This window comes from Rhamphochromis sp. 'chilingali', assembly GCF_963969265.1.
Source record: "Rhamphochromis sp. 'chilingali' genome assembly, chromosome: 20".
In the NCBI taxonomy this organism is placed as follows: domain Eukaryota; kingdom Metazoa; phylum Chordata; class Actinopteri; order Cichliformes; family Cichlidae; genus Rhamphochromis; species Rhamphochromis sp. 'chilingali'.
Genome location: NC_137947.1, coordinates 14,921,714 through 14,941,229, shown reverse-complemented (window position 1 = coordinate 14,941,229; position 19,516 = coordinate 14,921,714). Strand labels below are relative to the sequence as shown.

Genomic DNA, 19,516 nt, shown 5'->3' with positions numbered 1-19,516 from the left:
CAATCAGTTTCTGGCAGACAATCACTTTTTGGCACAACACCGGAACAAAAAAGCTTGACGGCAGATTCGAGTCGGGATGTAAACAGTGAGACACATGTCTGTTTAGTGCATGCAGTTGAGTCAAAGTAAGTGTTCTCTTAAAGCAAATGAAGGACGGTGGATATATATTTGGGTAAATAGCATGAAACTGTACCAGGCACTCCGTCATGTCGACAAGTTCAGAACCGTTTTCGACTTTGGCGGACGGGAAGTGGCTCACTGGTTCCCCGGACACATGGCTAAAGGTGACAGCTTCGGTTTTACATTGGCTCTAAAGTGTGGTTTATGGTGCTTTTGAAAATGCGGGTAATCTGGTGTTCGAGGTCATTTCTTGGTCACATAGTTGCTGAAATAATTTGTTCTTTGTAGGACTAAAACAGATGAGAGCCAACCTGAAGAGTGTGGACTGCATCATAGAAATACACGATGCCAGAATATCCTTTTTATTATATTACACCATAAAACAGTATCATCTTTTAAATAAAAAACAAACAGTGGTGTATTTAATTGTATCAAAATTCCAATAAAAACCGTATTTTCTGGAGGGTGCTGCATGATGCCAGCTGTCATAGCTTTTATTGTTGATATTTGGACATTATTCCGTGTTATTTTGTTAACCAATACCTTAATAATCGATGAGAGATTTTGGCATATTTTTAGGGTGAAAAATCTTTTATATTGGTGTAATTTTAATTTTAAGCCTGAATATTTTTATTTATAAAAAGCCCTTACCTCTACCTAAAGTACCTCTGCAACATCAGCGGATATGATGGGTTATGATTATATGTATAGATAATCTATACACTCTTAAAAACAAATTATTTTATAGACAACATAGCAACATAGCTTTGACAACAATTAAGCTTTGACTTTGAAATGGGGAAAAATGGTGTATATAGGTAGTGAGTTTTTTTCTATTTTTGATTTTCTTAAATATATTGAAGGACAGCAGACAAGGTCACATAAGAAAAAAGAGCAAATTGATATAAACATTAACAGTGTATATGGATTTTATCACCCTTTTTAATCCTTAAGAGAAACTCTTAAGAATAAGAACATTTTGTGCAAAAGGTACTCTATGCACCATGTTAACATTTTCATTGTAGAAGCGACTTTTTTAAGGCACGGCAGGAAAATAAAACAGGAAAGAAAAAAGCACATTGGTTTGTGATTCGGAGTAACCTTTTAAACTTTACTTAAAGAAAGAGCTACAGGAGAGACAGAGAGTTTTCACTATTATGCCAATAAACATGGTGCATAGTTGTGAAAATAGAAGGTGCATCACTGTGAACTGATCTGGGAGATGCACATGAGCTGATTTTAAAAAAATATATATTTATCTATGCAAGATTTTGGCAAGATAACAACTAAATTATGTAGAAAGTGGTTTAGTTTAGTTCAGAGCTTGTTTACCACCTGAGCAAGACAGGTGTTTCTAGTCCTCTACTAAGTACTCCACGTGTGTTCTGAATTTCAAAAATAGCATGTGGTCAGGTGATAATTTAAAACTGCGGGAGCCCTGTGATGTTAATCCTTAACTTTAAAAACATCCCATTCTCTGGAAGAAACCCGGTGTTTCAGGACACACTGAGTGCCAAACCACATTTGCTAATTCTCAACAAGATGGACCTCGCTGATCTGTCCAACAAGCAGGTACAAATTCTTGCAGCAGCTTTGGCAGAGTCGCATGTCAGCAGCATTTTACTGTACTACAGCTACATTTACTCTGCAGAGAATCCTGAAGAAGCTAGAAAAAGAAGGGATGACACATGTTCTCTTCACAGACTGCTTAAAGCAGAGAGACCACAACATCAAAAAGGTAGAAAAACATTTTACTGTTTGCAGCCATTTCCTACACAGCTAAAAAAGTTGCAAAAGTTATGAGCACAGATGTGCAAACTAATTCTGTCTTCTTTTCTTTAGCTGGTGCCAAAGGTGATGGATATTATTGCAAGCAAACCACGCTTTAACCGAGAGGAGGTACATTCAGTCTGGACGGTTAAACTATATTGTTTTAGTGCTCTGTGGCAGAGAACATATATCCTCACTGCTTCTATACAACCTCAAATTCAATTTCTTGCACAAGATATGAGGTATGTCCAGAAAAAGTGCCACAAAACTATAGAAATTGCACTCATATCCTCACCATGCTGTGAGTTTTGCCTATTAAATAATGACACGTCCCTCCTTATTGGCTATCTTAGTCTTTAAGCTACAAATATGGAAGCAAATTGCTCACCAGTGTCTTCTATGTTGAAGAAATTAGTTTTCTTTGAATGTTACATTTTCCTACTTCATTGATTTTATTTAAAATGCAACCACATTAACGTGTTAAACTTTCAGATTACAAATTACTGCCTGATGGTGATTGGAGTGCCCAATGTTGGGAAGTCGTCTCTTATTAACTCGTTGAGAAGAACAAATCTAAAAAAGGGTAAATGCAGAAAAGTTGTGGATTGATTTGAAGATTTCAGTATAACTTTCACCTCCTCATTAACGAGTGTTGCACTTGTACACTAATTTCAGGTCGTGCATCTCGAGTAGGTGGGGAACCAGGAATAACCAAAGCGGTCCTAACTAAAATTCAGGTGTGTGTGGAGAATGCGTTTGCCTTTGTTTGTGTTTTGATGGTCTGATCAACCATCCAGTATTTATAACTGCTGCTGTCCTCAGGTGTGTGAGCGACCCATAATGTACCTGTTAGACACACCTGGAGTCTTGCCTCCTAAAATTGAGAGTGTTGAAACAGGCATGAAGCTGGCCTTATGTGGTATGCAGATTTTTTTTTCTCCCTAACATAATTATTGTCAGTTTGTATATATGATAAAATTATTTTTTTCCAAATAGTTGGATTTCTTGTTTATACAGAATGATTTGAAAATCTGTTTTTCTCCAGGAACTATACTGGACCATTTAGTGGGTGAAGACATCATTGCTGACTACTTACTCTATTCTCTGAACAGGCTAGGAAAGTTCAGGTGGAATTTTTCTTTCTCCTATTTTGTGTTCATGTGCATTTTTTATTTTTTTTATTTAGCTTTCTCTTGAATGTTTACTGTAAAGATGTGTTTGTGTGCAGTTATGTGGACAAATATGATCTCCAAGAGCCTAGTGACGACATCCAGCATGTCCTCAAACGCATTGCTGTAAAACTTGGAAAAACTCAGCGGGTCAAAGCGATTACTGGAGTGGGTAAGACACTGCTCATCCTATGCATACAACTGCTCTGTACAGTGTAATTAATGATTTATTTATCAGTGATTTGGTTTTATTTATTTGCTTTTTGACTGGGAACAAAATTGATGCCACTGCCTTGTCTGTGTTGCAAGCAAGCTTTGTAGTTTAGCATGAAGGCTTGAAATGGGGATAAAAAAAAAAAAAGTCTGCAGGCAGGAGCTTTAAATAGATTTTTTTTTATATATATTTAAAAGTAAAGTAAAGAAAAAAATCTTACTATTCCTAAAAAATAAAAGTGACTGCTTATATGCAACTGGCCATTTCCTTAGTTACTATTACTGGGTCAAGATCTGAAGACTGTGGGTCACCGCGTGGTCTTCTGCAACTGTAGCCCATCTGCTTCAACATTTCATGTGATGTGTGTTCAACATTCCTTGAGTTACTGCTGCCTTCCTGTCAGCTCAAAGCAGCCTGACCATTCTTCTCTGGCATCAACAAAAGCATTTTCACCCAAAGAACTGCCACTCACTATTTTCCCTTTTTCTGGCCATTCTCTGTAAACCTTGGAGATGGCCGTGTGGCCATGTTCATTCTCAGTTTGAACTTTGGTAAGTGGTCTTGATCATGTCTGCATGCTTAAATGCATCAAGTGACTGGATGATCATATATTTGCTTTAATCAGCAGTTTAACCTACTGCAGTACCTTTTTTGAACTACTTGCCTTGGAGTCATTTTTGACCAGGACATGTCCTTCAACGCACATATTAAACAAATATGTAAGACTGCTTTCTTCCATTTGCGCAACATCTCTAAAATTAGAAATATCCTGTCTCAGAGTGATGCTGAAAAACTAGTTCATGCATTTATTACTTCCAGGCTGGACTACTGTAATTCATTATTATCAGGATGTCCAAAAAACTCGCTGAAAAGCCTTCAGCTAATCCAAAATGCTGCAGCAAGAGTCCTGACAGGGACTAGAAAGAGAGAGCATATTTCTCCTGTTTTGGCTTCCCTTCATTGGCTTCCTGTTAAATCCAGAATTGAATTCAAAATCCTGCTCCTCACATACAAGGTCTTAAATAATCAGGCCCCATCTTATCTTAATGACCTTGTAGTACCATATCACCCTATTAGAGCACTTCGCTCTCGCTCTGCAGGCCTTCTTGTTGTTCCTAGAGTATTTAAAAGTAGAATGGGAGGGAGAGCCTTCAGTTTTCAGGCCCCTCTTCTGTGGAACCAGCTTCCAGTTTGGATTCGGGAGACAGACACTATCTCTACTTTTAAGATTAGGCTTAAAACTTTCCTTTTTGCTAAAGCATATAGTTAGGGCTGGACCAGGTGATCCTGAATCCTCCCTTAGTTATGCTGCAATAGACATAGGCTGCCGGGGGATTCCCATGATGTATTGAGTTTTTCCTTTCCAGTCACCTTTCTCACTCACTATGTATTAACAGACCTCTCTGCATTGAATCATATCTGTTATTAACCTCTGTCTCTCTTCCACAGCATGTCTTCTTTCCTGTCTTCCTTCTCTCACCCCAACCGGTCGCAGCAGATGGCCGCCCCTCCCTGAGCCTGGTTCTGCCGGAGGTTTCTTCCTGTTAAAAGGGAGTTTTTCCTTCCCACTGTCGCCAAAGTGCTTGCTCATAGGGGGTCATATGATTGTTGGGTTTTTCTCTGTATCTATGAAGCGCCTTGAGGCGACTTTTGTTGTGATTTGGCGCTATATAAATAAAATTGAATTGAATTGAATTGAATTGAATTCACGGGCAATCCTCATGGTTTGTTGCACTTTTCTCTTTTAACGGTTCAATCCCTTTTTTTCCTTGTCTCTTTCAGGAAATGTTACCATCACAATACCAAACTACACAGCAGCAGCATATGATTTCATAAGAGCCTTCAGGAAAGGAGAGCTGGGTCAAGTAATGCTCGACTGACCCGAGTCATTTTACCGACGATAACTAAAAACTGTTTCTGGATTTCTTCAAGAGCATATTAGTCTGTGTCTGCACTGACATGGTGCAGTTTTTTGGGCTTGTGGATAATGCAAAAAGTCACCAGACTCCTGTATGACTTGTAAATAAAAGACATTTATTAAATAGTCATTCTCAGTTTTGCTTGTAGGATACATGAGACAGATATCCAGGGTGGTGTAAACAGGATATTTATTGGCATAAAGACAGTGATAACAAACTCTTTAATTATTATGTACATCAGTGTAGCATATAATAGAGTGCACTTGTAAATGTGGAACAGTCTGTTGCTCCTGAGTGTCTTTTGTAGGTAGATTAATTTTTTTTTTTTGGAAGATGTAAACACCGTGAAAACCTTCCAGAGACACCGGTCGCTTTTGAGAGCAGCGGTAGGTTTGCCTCTCATCCATGTCATGATCACAGATCTCAGATGAATTTCAGGTGTTATTAGAAAACAGTGAACTATTCAGAATGCGAAGACGATTGTGGAAAACTAGCTGTCCCAAAGCACAGCACTCTTACTTATTCTGTTATTTAAATTATTGTATAAAGAACGAAATGAAATGTGTTTCATTGGTTGAGTTTGGAAGCTGAACAAAAACACGTATTTTCCTCTGTAAAATAAATAAGTCCATATTTCAGAGAAAAATTACTAATACTGTTTGATTTCAGGGGTGAGAAAATGCTGGTGCCAGGTTCCTTTCAACTTAATAAATGTTATAAAGTAGCTGATAATCTGTACTGCCATATTTTAAATGAACTGCAGCAAGTCCAAACTTTATATTAATACACCGGTCTGCTTTTAAACACAGATAGATTCTCTCATTTGTACAGAGCTGCAGTACAAGTCACTTTTTATTTTGTGCATATTATTAAAAGTATATATTTTTTAAATTTGGCAGTAGTTAAAATTGGCAGAAAGCAGCTCGGTTAGACTCTGAAGAGTCATTGGCATTTTGCTGATATGTTCTTCAGTGAAATACTAAGATTTAAGCTTTAGGGGTGGAAATTGACAGTAGTTCTGTTATATATGCAGAGATGAAGTCTGAGAGGTGAAATGTCCCCATGAATACTAAGCTGGTAACGCAGCCTGTTGTTTGCCGGTTGGAAAAACTGTAAAAAGTACAGTACAGTGATGCTTTTGTCATTGTTTTGTTCTGCTCCTGTGTGGCCGCTCTAACTGGTCTTACCCGTGCAGGTTCCAGTCAGTCCTCTGCATTATAATCATAACCTGGATGGAACTTCGGTTCTAGATCCAATCACAAATGTATCCTACAAATCACCCAAATATCTACAGTATACTGTCCATCAAGAGTCCATATTTAGGAGAAAACATTGTGATAATGACAGAAACTACTTTAGAGAAAAAAGATCCATTTTGAGTAGAACCTGACATTAGAGCATCAAAGTAATTGGTCCTGTTGTAGTAATCCAGCTCTTCCTCCGAGTTGTCTGTGTTGCCGCGTCGGTAGGCAGATGCGTACCATTTATCTGCCGTTAACGCCACTGCTGCCCCTGCTGCTGCTGCACTTGCCACCCTCACCGGTGACGTCCGGCCGGCCACCCTGAAACGAGAGCGGGTCCCGCCGTAAGCGCCTCCTCCCCTGTAGGTCCCTGCTGTGGAGCTGCGGGAGGGTGACCCTCGAGAGGAGCCCCTGGACCCTCCACGTCCGCCTTTACACAGCGTGGGCTCAAACAGGAAGGCAGAGAGCAGGAGGCAAGTCCAGCATGTTGCAACCACCTGGTTCATCCCAGACATCTGTACAGGAAGAGGACACGATGGCACATCTTAAACCTTCCTTTGATGCAGTGGTCAAATAAGACTTAAAATATTTTGTCTGTTGTGCAAATATATAGGAAGTATTTGTCAATTTGCATAGTTTTAAGTTTGCATATACAGTCATCATGGTAATGTGGGTCTTTTAATGATTTCTTTGGGCTGCTCTTTTTCTAGACCACGGTGATCATACAGCATACATCTTTCATGACTTTAACCTCCTAGGACCTGGCGTCCACATATGTGGACATCACATTTTGGGTTATTTAGACCAAAATACTAAATCTTGCTCTACAAGGGCCTGATATCCATTTACACGAACATTATACTGCAACTGTTATATTGAAATTTTAAATGAATATCCTCATATGTGGCTCTCATTTATCTTAGAAACAAAAATAAGGGAAAATAAATCTGGTAATACTTTGGTTTTACATTCATCAGGTCCCAATCAGCCCAAATATCAAAGAGAAATTAAAAACGCATGCCATGGAAGAGTTTGGGACTTAGGAGGTTAAAAATGAAGAATTGGGTGCACAAGTTTTAGCTGATTTTGAATTTACTTTCATCCACACAGGGTCAAAATGATACATACAATATGTGCATACATACCCACTAATATTTTGTTAAATAAACCTTAGCAAGTTGCACCTCAACCAGATGCTTTTGGTAGCCATTAACAAGATTCTGGTATAATCATGGCTACATATTTGACCACTCTTGTTAGAAGAATTGGCAAACTTCAAAAAAAGGGTTGAGGTCAAGGCTTTGGGAAGGTCATTCCAGAAACGTAATGTTAGCCGGCTGTATCCATTACAAAAACAGTTTCTTCATTACTTCATCCACTTTGTGCAATGTACCAGTGCTGCTGGCAGCAAAACAGCCCCACAGCATGATGCTACCACCACCATGCTTGACAGCTCGTACAGTGTCCTTAGGTTTGAAAGACACATCTTTAGTCCTCCAAACATACATCTTGTCATTGTGACCAAATGTCAATCTTTCTCTTGTCTGACCATAAACCTTTTTGTCAGAAGACATTTGACTTGTTGATGTGGGCAGCGAAAAATTTCAGTCAAGCTCAAAGGGGCTTCGTTCTTGGTCGGCACCATCTCAGTCCATGACAATGTCGTTTCACTGTGGACAGTGACACTGGTGATCTAGCAGTTTCCACTTCATGGCAGGCTTGAGCTTTGGTGGTTCGTTGATTTTCCCTGAACACCCTAACCAATTTCCTCTCATTAGACAGTGTGGGTCTTCTACCAAACCATGGCAAAGTGCTGACATATCTGAATAAGTTATACTTACATTTGAACAGATGATCTTAGAATTGGCAGGCTTTTTTTCTTTATACAAATAGCTCTAAGACACCTTCCTTACTTGTGTAAATCTACAGTTCTCCTTAGATCCTTACTGAGTTTTTTAGCCTTACCCATTGTTCTAAGTATTGGACAATCCACTAAGTGTCAAACAAATCCTTTTTATGGTGGCAAAGAGACTCTATCAGTTGTAGTCAATCTTGACCTCATTAAGCTAAAAGACATACAAAGGTCTCTCTCTCTCTCCCCCCTATATATATATATATATATATATATATATATATATATATATATATATATATATATATATATATATATATATATATATATATATATATACACACATACATATATATATGTATGTGTATATATATATATATATATATGTATGTGTATATATATATATATATATATATATATATATATATATATATATATATATATATATATATATATATGTGTGTGTGTGTGTGTGTGTGTGTGTGTGTGTGTGTGTAGATAGATATTGGAACTGTGTGGATTAGAGAAAGCAGATTAGAAAAAATAAATTCAGACGTTTGCACCCGATTCTTGCTTTTCAAAGTCATTAAAGATGTATGCTTTAGAGTCATTCCATCATAAAAATGTAGCATCCCGACTGTCATAAAAATGTATATGCAGTTCCATAAATTTGCTGGGAGTGTGAAGGGTTCCTATTTTTATTTCCAGTCCCACAGCTTTTGAGGAAACAGCTGTATGTCATTAGTTTAATGACTTCTGTGCACTGATTATTTTTGCATAAAATTAGAAAACCACCATATGTTTGTGTGACACAATGTGTTTAAAGAAATACCAGCTAATGAGCATAGACAGCACTGTCTATGTTACTGACCCCCCAAAAATTGATGTGTCCATTTAATGCTCAGTGCTTCTGTTGCACATCACTCCCCTCTCCATTAGAGTGGAACAGTTTAAACAGAAATATGCTAAGCAAAAAGAATTGCATTTGGGTCTCAGCCTGCAGTGAGACTACATGCAATAATATTCATAAAATGGAGGGTTATAAATAAAAGGCAAAAAATAATAATAATAATATGGCGTGTTTGTTGGTAGCAATAGGCCATCGTTTGAAATGCTAGCAGGAAACTGGGCCACTGTTTTCAAAGATTAAAAAAAATTTCTTCGACAATATATGTTCCATATCTTAAAACTTGTCCTTTTATACAAAATTGTCATATATATGCATACAAATGCATCGACAACGCATCCTATTTGATTGTCTTGTACATTCTCATAAATTAGCACTTTCATGTTACAGCCTGATCATCGATTTAAAAAAAAAAAAAATCATAATTATATATTGGATTTATACACCCAGGTTACACGCTACATCAAAACAGACTTACCTTTATTCCCTGGTGTTGTTAAGCCCGTTAATGGGTTGGTACTCGGAGGAAAGATGGAGGGGATTGTCGTGTACGGCGCAGGCTTGTTCCATCTGAAGGATGCGAGAGCGCGCAGCACGCTCACAGAAACATCTGAGCATCAAATATTGTTATGCTGACTTCAATAATTCTTCATAGGCATTTTATAATATCAGTTTAGATTCAATGTTTTTTTAATTAGTTTTTTAAAAATGATTTCGCGATCTTATTTATGTAGAAAGTAATTAAACCGGTGTATTTCCTCTGTATATATGAAAAGGTATATCTGTATCATGAACTCATTTTACATCGTTGGCCACACAGGGCTCACTTTTAATCTTAAATTGACCGAACTAGCGACCTTCCCCTTTCTGTAGATACGTTTAAATACATATCAATTCAAATAAATAGGCTGTAAGCAAAAGAAGTTTAACAGCAGGTCTCGGTTTTACTATGTGATTATTATAAGCTTTTCTATATGAAAAGCTACTGTAGTAAATTAAAGAAATATGTCAGAACGAATAAATACATGTGTAAAATTACAGAAAAGCTTCTCGTTGCATATTGTCTTGAAACTTAGGTCTTTCTTTTTTAAAATACAGTTAAAAGTCAAAAATCTATGCCCTCCTTCATATAGTGCAAAACCATCCAGTGGGCGGATTGGCGTCTTTGTCAGGCGTATTCTATTCTAGCCTTATGTTTGACTTATAATAATATATGAATTTAGTGCAAAAACAGGAAGATGGTGGAGAGGACAGGGATATTTCATCACGTATGTAGAAGGAAAAGTATTTCACCTCCGCAGACAGCAGGTGGCGGTAGCGCGAGTTTCTGTCACGTGCTCGTTCACGGACAACACCAACAAATAAGAACCAACAGGAGGCGAGCGAGAGCTGCTAGCTGCTCCCGAAGCAACTTATCTGACGTCCATCCTGCTGTCATGGCCTTCCTCTGCCGAAGTGCTGCTTCGCTGCTGAAGCCCTACCAAGCTGCCCCGGCCGTGCTATCCGCAGCCCGCCTCTACAGCTCAGGTGTTTTTGTGTGTTTGTGGTTTAAGCGCCACCGTGTCTGCAGGGGTCAGTTTGTTGGTGCTGCACCAACAGCTGCTACAATGTCAAAAACCTGCGTCACTGTCTGTGCGACGGCTTCACGTTTAGGGCAACAGTTTATGTGTTGTTGATGGTGTTTTTGCATCGCAAAGTCTTTGTTTTCGGAGCTTAACAGTGTGAAAAAGTCCCCACTTTTGTCAATGTTGTGTTGTGTGCGGTTTGCGAAGGTAATTTGAACGTGGCATCTTCCAGGTGCTGACCGTTTAGTCTGTGCAATTTATTATTATTATTATTATTATTATTATTAGTGGTGCTACTATTGCTTTTGGGGGGGGGGGGGGGTGTTTGTTTTTTACATTTATTTTCTGATGATTTTGTTTGAAGTTTATGTGACCTGGTGGAGTTTGGCTCACACAAGGAGAGCCATTTTTTGAATTACACAACACAGTGAGCAATCTGTTGAAACATACAAGTAGGAGAAAACAATTTATACTGCATATTCAATATTTGGTGTGATCACATTTGTTCTTCAGGGCAGCTTTACTATCATTTCTTTAAGTAGTCTTCAGGAAGAGTTCTCCAGGCTTTTTGAAGGACATTCAAAGCTGGATGTTGTTCCATTTTTTGCTCTGTTCCCTGTCGAGATAATCCCACACTGTTTCAATAATACAGAGGCTTAAGCTCTGGGGAAGCCAATCCATGTCCTTGGTATGCTGAAAAATTAAATTATTGCCAATCGCATGCTCTCCATTTGGTATTGCATGGTGGATCAAAATCTTCTGGTACTTCTTTGTGTCTGTCCTGAAAGACGTGAGCCTCAATTTAATGAGACTCTAGCTCTAAATACCAGGTTAAAGGTGCAGAGTAATTTGAACATTTAATACAAATAAATGCTGTAACTTTGCTCACTGTCTGAAGCCATACTACTAGGCTGTTGGTGTTAATCCTTAACTGTTTCTTGAATAATCGACCTTGACTTTTGAAATCAGTGTTTTATCAGTGAGGAATTAAATGTCCAGGGTAGTCAGATCAGACATTAAAGCTTTTATCTTGCCTTGTTTTTTTTTTTTTTGCTGTATTATTATAAAATACTTTCAAAATAAAATATTAAAAAATAAAATGAGGACAGTAACAGCATAAGTTACATTGGAAGTTTTTTTTTTTTCGTTAATGTTGAATTTTGTCTTCATGCAGGTGGTAACTATGAGCATATTTTGGTGGAAAAGCGAGGCGAGAAGAAAAACGTGGGTTTCATTCAGCTGAACCGACCTAAGGCTCTCAATGCTCTGTGCGACGGGCTGATGAAGGAGGTGGGACAGGCGCTGGATGCGTTTGAAGCTGATGGAGACGTCGGCGCTGTCGTCATCACTGGCAGCGAAAAGGCCTTTGCTGGTGAGGACTTTTTTCTGTCCTTGTATTTGCAGATTTCCTCCTTTTTGAAGGCACGTAAAACTGTTTAAGTGAACTTGAGTTTGGTGTGGACTTTTTTGCAGCTGGAGCAGACATTAAAGAGATGCAGAATCGAACATTCCAGGAGTGTTACGGTGGAAACTTCCTGGCTCACTGGAACAGAGTGTCCACGGTGAAGAAGCCTGTGATAGCAGCTGTCAATGGATTTGCTGTAGGTTTCAAGTTTTGTTTTTTGTTTTTTTTCTTTGCTTGTTTTGACATCTGGGGTTTTCATGTAGGCTTGTTACTGTCGATAAGTGGGGGATCAGGTTGGGTTGGTAGCCATTTTTAATTCTTCAAAAATCCGAGCGTTCCTGGTTGGGCTCTTTGCAGGACAGTTTCGAGGCTCAGAAAGTGGATGTCACACTGTAGAGGGTCATCATTGTTAAAACTAAGGACAACAGAAGTAATATGTTCAGTTGTATCATCCAAACAGCTCCTGCTTTGGTGTTTTTATACGTGCATTCTGCTCTTTCAGCTCGGTGGAGGGTGCGAGCTTGCAATGATGTGTGACATTATCTACGCCGGGGAGAAGGCTCAGTTTGGCCAACCAGAAATCCTGCTGGGGACCATTCCTGGTAAAGTCTAATTTATGGATTACTGTACTTTTCTATTAAACTGCACCTCTTTACTAGAGGCTGGCTTTTTGAGCAGTCGATTGTAAAGCTTTTCTGCTCATCGTGTCACTTAAGTTGTAGGTCGCATGTGACAGTTTTCACATGACATCCTGTGTCGCGAGACACAATCTTTATGGCGCATTGGCCTGCTGTGCCGTTTTAATGAGAATCCTGCACAGAAACTCAGAGACATACTGACACATAGAGAAAGATGATGGAATTGTTTGAAAATTGAAAATTGTTTGAATTTGTGGAAGAAACTCGACAAAGGCTTCTGGTTTTGACTTCTTCTCTTCCTTATCAGCGTGTATGACGCAATATTGTCTGAGTGGCAACACCTATTGCGTAGGAGAATACTGCAGTGGCTTTTTGCACCTTAACAAGTATAAATGACTGTATCTGTGTGATGACATCACTGAGGCGGGTTTATTGACACCTTAACTTCTCTCTGCCTGTAGGGTCGGGTGGCACCCAGAGGCTGACACGTGCTGTGGGCAAATCCCTGGCGATGGAAATGGTACTAACAGGGGACAGGATTGGTGCTCAAGAGGCAAAGCAATCAGGTAATGACAAAGAGCACTGCAAAGGCGCTTAAGGTTCTACAAGTTTCTGCTTTATATAAACAACCTTTTCTTAAAAAGATTATTTTTAGATTGTGGTTCTGGTACTTTTACATACAGGAAGGTACTGAATAGTTCTGCACCTGGATAACAGCAAAGCTAAACTGCACAGAGTCTGCTTTTAAACAAAATGTGACATGAATAGTGTGTCAAATAAACTGACTTCTTATATTTATTGTTCTCAACTGTGTATCTTTGTGTTCCTTAGGTTTGGTGAGTAAAGTTTATCCCGTGGACCAGCTGGTGTCTGAAGCCGTAAAATGTGGAGAGAAGATCGCTGCCAACTCCAAACTCGTGTCTGCTATGGCTAAAGAGGCTGTTAACGCAGGTATGCACATTTTAAAAGGCTAAATATTCTAAAACCGACTGAGCTGAATATGTTGGATGTTTTATCTGACTCATCTTCTGTGTGACGGCAGCTTTTGAGCTGACTCTGGCTGAGGGGAATCGCTTGGAAAAGCGCTTATTCCATGCTACATTTGCAACGGTGAGTAGAAGAACTAATATGGGATTAAGTGAAAACAGTGGAGTCAGATTTTAATAATCAATCCATGATCTACTTTTGTTTTGTTTTTTTCCCTTCCCTACAGGATGACCGTAAAGAAGGCATGACTGCCTTTGTGGAGAAGAGAAAGGCCAGTTTCCAGGACAATTAGAAAAGGAGCAGATGAAGATCACAGTCAAGAACACAAAGTTTCTGATATCAGTGGCTCACTTCCTTGTGTGTAATATGCTGAGTGATGCAAAAATCCAGGATTATTGGAATTTTCCAGCTGCTGGGACTAGGATTTGCCACCATGTGAGTGCACAAGAGTGTCTCTCTCACTGAAGCCCCATCTGATGAGGATCAGCATCAAAATCAAATGGAGTCGGGGTGCAAGGGGGTTGAATGTGAATATGATTTGATCTCTGTGATTATAGTCAGTGTGTAGCAGGTGGTGTAGGGCATGTGACATGTACTGACTTTGCCTTTTCATTTGTCAAACATTTCTATTTTGTAGGCAAGTTATTCTGTACATTTTACAAATAAACCCTGGGAGTGGCAAGAAGACATGGGAAGACTTTATTGATTATTCACTTGTAAACATATTAGTTTATTCCATTAAACATTTTTCATATTTTACATATTATATTTTTCCAATTTCATATACATTGTGTTTGGTTATTGGCAAGCAAGGGCTGATTTGTAACATGCTAACAAAGCACATGCTTACCAGCTGCTTTGTTAGGTACGCAGGTTAAAAAATATCTCATCAACCAGTCACGTGACAGCAACCCAGTGCCTTCAGGCAAGAGAGGACCTGCTGAAGCTCAAACTGAGCAGCGCACCTATATTGGAAACTTTGCATTTCTCAGAGATGAATTTTTTTTCTTTTCTTTTTTTCTTTAAAGGAGGTTACAAGAACTAAGCAGCAGTTTTTATGTTACAAATTTGAGCGTTCATATCAAACCTTGAAGAAGATTGGCCGCAGTAGCAGGACACCACTCCCCATTTCCATCCCTTTTAGGACCACAGTATACTGGTCTTCTGATGGCTGCTTCCAGTAGGATAACACTCAGATCCTATCAAACTGGTTTCTTGAAAGTAACCTTGAATTTACTGTAGTCAAATCACTTCCATAGGCACCAGATCTCAATCCACTACAGCACCATTGGGATGTGGTGGAACAGGAGAGTCACATCATGGGAATGTGGCCTTCAGACCGCTAGGTGGCCCTCTTGCGCTGTAAACAAGTGCAGGGAAACGCAACATGGCCAGTAAGTCCTCTGGTCGGCCCACAGGACAGAGACACACCGAGCTGGACAAGTAAGGTCAAATTCACAGCTATGAAGTCACTAAAATACAACTCTGGGTTTTATATATTCGATAAGATCAACCTGACGGAAAATATAACACTATATCTTTGCTCAAAATAAATTGTGCCGTTTGCATCGGGCTTTGGATAAAGTGTCAGCTGTCTTTTTTTCTTCTTAAATTACTAGCTCTGTGCCATACTCCCAAATTTTTTGATGACTGATACCAAGTAGATACCCGACCAGTATTTCTGATGCGCGGTGATATGTTTAACCTATAAAGGGAGCTTATAAAGGAAAAGGTGTGTGTCGTGATTCACGAGATGAATCATCATCAGTGTGCCAAATTTTGGACACATTTTAATAACCACTAAACTATGATTTTAACTTTCCACAACAATAACCCAACAAAACACACCTTTCATTTTATAACTTTTTTTTAGAACATCCAAATGTTAGGGTTTTTTATAGAACTTTAAATGTGCTACAGGTTATAAATAAAACAGATGGGACAATAAAGTTCAGACATTTTTTCATAGAGCATGTTTTTTCTTCATTTCCATCAAAGGAAATAAAAAATTAACACACTTATATACAGAACTTAGATGATAAGGAAAAATGTACCGATCATATACAGTATGAGTCCAATACTAGCGTTGGTATCGATATTATTGATATTTGGATGCTCTTGCCACCTCTGTAAATTACTGATAAGCACTAAAAATCTCAGCAGCAAGCACGCAAGTTAAAGTTAAAAAACAACTATAAAAAAAACTATAGATAAGTTAAGAGTTAAGTTAAGAGTTCCCCATCACATATTGAGTGAGGATCTTCGGGGCCACATAAACCCACAATTTTCACTTCAAAGAAAACACCAGAACAAATTTGGTTAGTGCGCACTTTCTTTTGCCGCTCCAGTCATCAGGAGGCACCTTCTTTCTCTCTGATCTTCACACGGCGGTGCCCCATATCTCCACAAGTCCGTGTCCTAATTGATTTTTTTTATTCAATATTCCCCTGGAGCTTGCTTTCTTGTCAGCCCCTTGAAACAAACCTTTAAAAAGGAGAGGGGGGGTGAAAAAAAACTGGTCTCTTCTCTCCGCGGGGAAGCACAAAAGTCCGCAGAGAGGGCCCGAAAAGAAACCTCTCTTTGAGGCTACCAAAAGGTCAAAATAATAAATGTAGACTCAATTGAGGCTCTTCGCTGACAAAGGAAGCAAAACGTTACATTTTGGCAGCGTGGACCCTCGTAGCGTGATAAACTCATTTAAAGAAGCCGGAATAAAGAGAGAGCAGCGTGGGTCCGGGGAGGGTGAAGGGGCTCTCAAGTCTGGCAGACAGGCCTGACTCCCGCAAAGGGCCTTTTCTCCAGCTCAGCAGCCCCCCAAAACTCTTATCTTCTTAAACAGCAGTGCAGCAGTGCCAGTCATGCCCGGATATCTCCGCTTTTATGTCCGCGTTATAATCCGTTTGCATGCATTTAAATTCAGGCAGCTGCATTTAGTAAGCAAAGCAATATTTTCTCATGAGAAGTTACATACAAACTTAAAAAGTAAGGTTATAGCTAGTTAACGAAAGCAAAACATACGGATTTATATAGTCCTTTACTCGGATATAAGATAAATGCAGATCGTGGATATTTGTTTGCAAATTAAATGCGAGCAATAAAGCGCCAGTATTTCTTTGGTGCATTATTACCAGCATCTGCAAATTCAGTGTAAAAGCCCACAAGCCTGCAACTGTGACTTTACTTTTTAAAAAGCCTTTTTATATGCAGATCAGCACCGGGCTGGCTCTGCGGTCATGGAAAGGATTCCTCAGCATCTTTTTTTTCTTGTCATCCAGCTGAGAGCATTCTGGCCCAGATGAAACAAGCCGGGTGGAGTGTGGTTTTCATTGTACAAATATTTTCATTATCTCACATTCTTGGCGTCACAGATCGGGTCGGAATAACACGTTCACCGGTGTCTGCTTTGAATTATGCCCACCCAAGGGTGTCAGAAACAACACGGACCTAAGATTAATTACACCAGACTACAGGCGAACAACGCGACCCTGCTTTATAGATTCACGTAAGCACAGTGTGGTTAGATAACTTTTACTAACTGGAGCAAAAAGAAAACACAAACTATTTATAAGCTTATTTAGTATTCGTTTAAGCCACATTAGTATTTTATGCTATTATTTATTTGTTCCAAAAACTGGGCTTTCGGATTTTTGAGACTGTATTTAAAGTTTAAGAAAAGTGAGCTAACCAATCAGATTCATCAGTTTTAGCACGTGATCCGTTTACGTTCATCTAAGGAAGACTGTCAAGATAGTTGTTGCTAAAGCTACTAAACCCTTTATCCGACAAACCAACAACGAAAAATAATAAGAGTTTGAATCTTAGCTTGACGACTGAATCTTCCGCCATAACAGTTAACATTTACAACTTTAAAGTTTTTTTTTCTTCCTAAATTGGTAATTTTATGTTTCTAGCATGTCACAAACGAAGACGGAAGTTGGCTACAGGCACTACTCTCGCGTCGCTTGAGCCGTCTCCGATTCTCCGTGTTTTGAGGCTGCAGGAATGGTCGTGCTAAGAGGAATCCCCTCTGTTTTATCACCTGAACTTCTGTATGCTCTCGCTAAAATGGGCCACGGGGATGAACTGGGTATGATAATTACACGCATACAGAGCTGCTAACAGCAGTGACCTGTATACCCTGCTTGTAGGCATGCTGCACACTGCTGTGCTAATCTGAGTTTATGTCAACACCACGTAAAAAGGATCATTAACCTGTAGCTACACGGCACAGTTACAGAGATTTTACTCACTCTTCATGAAGTCACTCACTCGTTTAATTATTTTCAGTGCTTGCTGATGCTAATTTCCCAGCATCTTCTATTTGTGCATGTGGCCCAAAGGAGATAAGGGCTGATGGTATGTAAATACACCTGCCTATAAAAAAAAAATGTGTGTGTGTGTGTGTCCTTCAAGTTTAGCTTTCAGACTGTGTCTAACCTTAATGCAGGGTTGGGGATCCCACGGCTTATGGAGGCTGTTTTGAAGCTTTTGCCCCTGGACACCTATGTCCCCTCTCCGGTACTGAGCTAAAGCATCTGCATAGACATTCTGTCGTTTTTGTGCCTGACTGTTTAATATTTAGTTCATATAATGTAAAATCTGTGCTGCATGCTTTCACAGGCTGCAGTTATGGATCTAGTAGATAGTGACAAGCAGAGAGGTTTAGCTGTGCCTGTGTGGGACACCTACGAACAGCTCTTGAGCCAGGCAGGCTCTCAGGTAAGACAACCCTTTCACCCTGTTATTAAGTGAAACAAAATGAGTGTGTGTTCATTTGATTTGTGACTCTCTGTGTGCTGATTTCTGTTTATATACAGGTTTCTCTTGAGAAGGTGGAAAGGTTTGCTTTCTATGAACGAGCCAAGAAGGCCTACGCTGTTGTGGCAACAGGGTTGGTGTATTTTCTCTGCCTTCATTTGAGTCTAGGTTCAGCTAGATTGAGTTGCATTGCTAAAAGTGCACTTCTGTGTTTCAAAATCAAGTGTAGAAATTGTTCCGTTTGTAAAAAAGAAAGAAAAAGATGTTCCGTGCTAGAAATCGTTCTCATGATTTATCTGTCAGTTGTTGTTGTTTTTCTTTTTGTTTTTTTCATATATTAGCAAACCTACAGCATCATGAATCAAGAAGTGTCGCATCTTGATAATCAGACTGTTGCACTGATTTTAATCGCTTCATTGTCATGAACAAATCTGGATATCATTGCAGAGGCCTGGAGCTAGTTTAATTATGGAGATTATGGTCTGCACGCTAAAGTTTAAAATCAACACAAAAGGCTTTTTTCTTTTTCTTTCTTTCTTTTTTTACATTGTGTCTTTATGATTTTCCTCAGGGAGACAGCTCTGTATGGTAACCTGATACTGAAGAAGGGGGTCATCCCTGCTGAGCAGCTACAGTGACACGCACACACACATTTTGAACACATTTGATGATTTCAGTTTTTATTTTTCTGTTGTTCTGTGATATTAGGCACTAATTGAATTCTTTACAGTCAAAATCATCATATTTTGTGAATTCATATGCATTTTTTTCAAATCTGTAATCACTGCTGTAAATACAATCTATATTTTTATAACTGATTTCTGCATTATGTTTATATCAATAAATAAATGAAACACAGTCTCTGATGGGAGTGTTTACAGTATCTTTATCATCAAGATGCATATGAGCGACACAGATTTAGGTGTTCTTGCTTAGTGAAGCTTTAAGGCAGTGTAATTGAATCAAATGAA

General features: G+C 39.0%; 4 protein-coding genes across 6 annotated transcripts; 3 read left to right on the top strand and 1 right to left on the bottom strand.

Moving 5' to 3' along the window:
* Positions 1-35: 35 nt before the first annotated feature.
* mtg1 (mitochondrial ribosome-associated GTPase 1) lies at positions 36-5,804 on the top strand. The gene is made up of 11 exons (XM_080868411.1): positions 36-284; positions 409-475; positions 1,590-1,692; positions 1,772-1,858; positions 1,963-2,019; positions 2,383-2,473; positions 2,566-2,627; positions 2,713-2,809; positions 2,936-3,017; positions 3,119-3,231; positions 5,056-5,804. The coding sequence occupies exons 1-11, from the start codon at positions 110-112 to the stop codon at positions 5,151-5,153; spliced, it is 1,032 nt and encodes a 343-aa protein (XP_080724537.1). The 5' UTR covers positions 36-109; the 3' UTR covers positions 5,154-5,804.
* A 403-nt stretch (positions 5,805-6,207) lies between these two features.
* sprn (shadow of prion protein) lies at positions 6,208-10,240 on the bottom strand. Its single transcript, XM_080868412.1, has 2 exons — positions 9,671-10,240; positions 6,208-6,948 (listed from the first exon to the last, which is right to left on the bottom strand). Exon 2 carries the CDS (start codon positions 6,946-6,948, stop codon positions 6,481-6,483), a length of 468 nt encoding a protein of 155 aa, XP_080724538.1. The 5' UTR covers positions 9,671-10,240; the 3' UTR covers positions 6,208-6,480.
* Positions 10,241-10,548: 308 nt separating this feature from the next.
* On the top strand, positions 10,549-14,474 carry echs1 (enoyl CoA hydratase, short chain, 1, mitochondrial). Its single transcript, XM_080868273.1, has 8 exons — positions 10,549-10,719; positions 11,932-12,129; positions 12,231-12,358; positions 12,665-12,764; positions 13,262-13,366; positions 13,632-13,751; positions 13,843-13,910; positions 14,014-14,474. Exons 1-8 carry the CDS (start codon positions 10,629-10,631, stop codon positions 14,077-14,079), a joined length of 876 nt encoding a protein of 291 aa, XP_080724399.1. The 5' UTR covers positions 10,549-10,628; the 3' UTR covers positions 14,080-14,474.
* Positions 14,475-16,664: 2,190 nt separating this feature from the next.
* fuom (fucose mutarotase) lies at positions 16,665-19,396 on the top strand. 3 transcript variants are annotated; one of them, XM_080868282.1, is made up of 7 exons: positions 16,677-17,289; positions 17,699-17,874; positions 18,075-18,143; positions 18,235-18,305; positions 18,408-18,506; positions 18,605-18,678; positions 19,117-19,395. In XM_080868282.1, exons 2-7 carry the CDS (start codon positions 17,790-17,792, stop codon positions 19,181-19,183), a joined length of 465 nt encoding a protein of 154 aa, XP_080724408.1. In that variant the 5' UTR covers positions 16,677-17,289; positions 17,699-17,789; the 3' UTR covers positions 19,184-19,395. The 3 variants fall into 3 exon arrangements, with proteins under 3 accessions (XP_080724409.1, XP_080724408.1, XP_080724407.1); XM_080868281.1 differs by having other exon boundaries at positions 16,677-17,874; XM_080868283.1 differs by lacking the exon at positions 18,075-18,143 and having other exon boundaries at positions 16,665-17,874; positions 19,117-19,396.
* Positions 19,397-19,516: the final 120 nt, after the last annotated feature.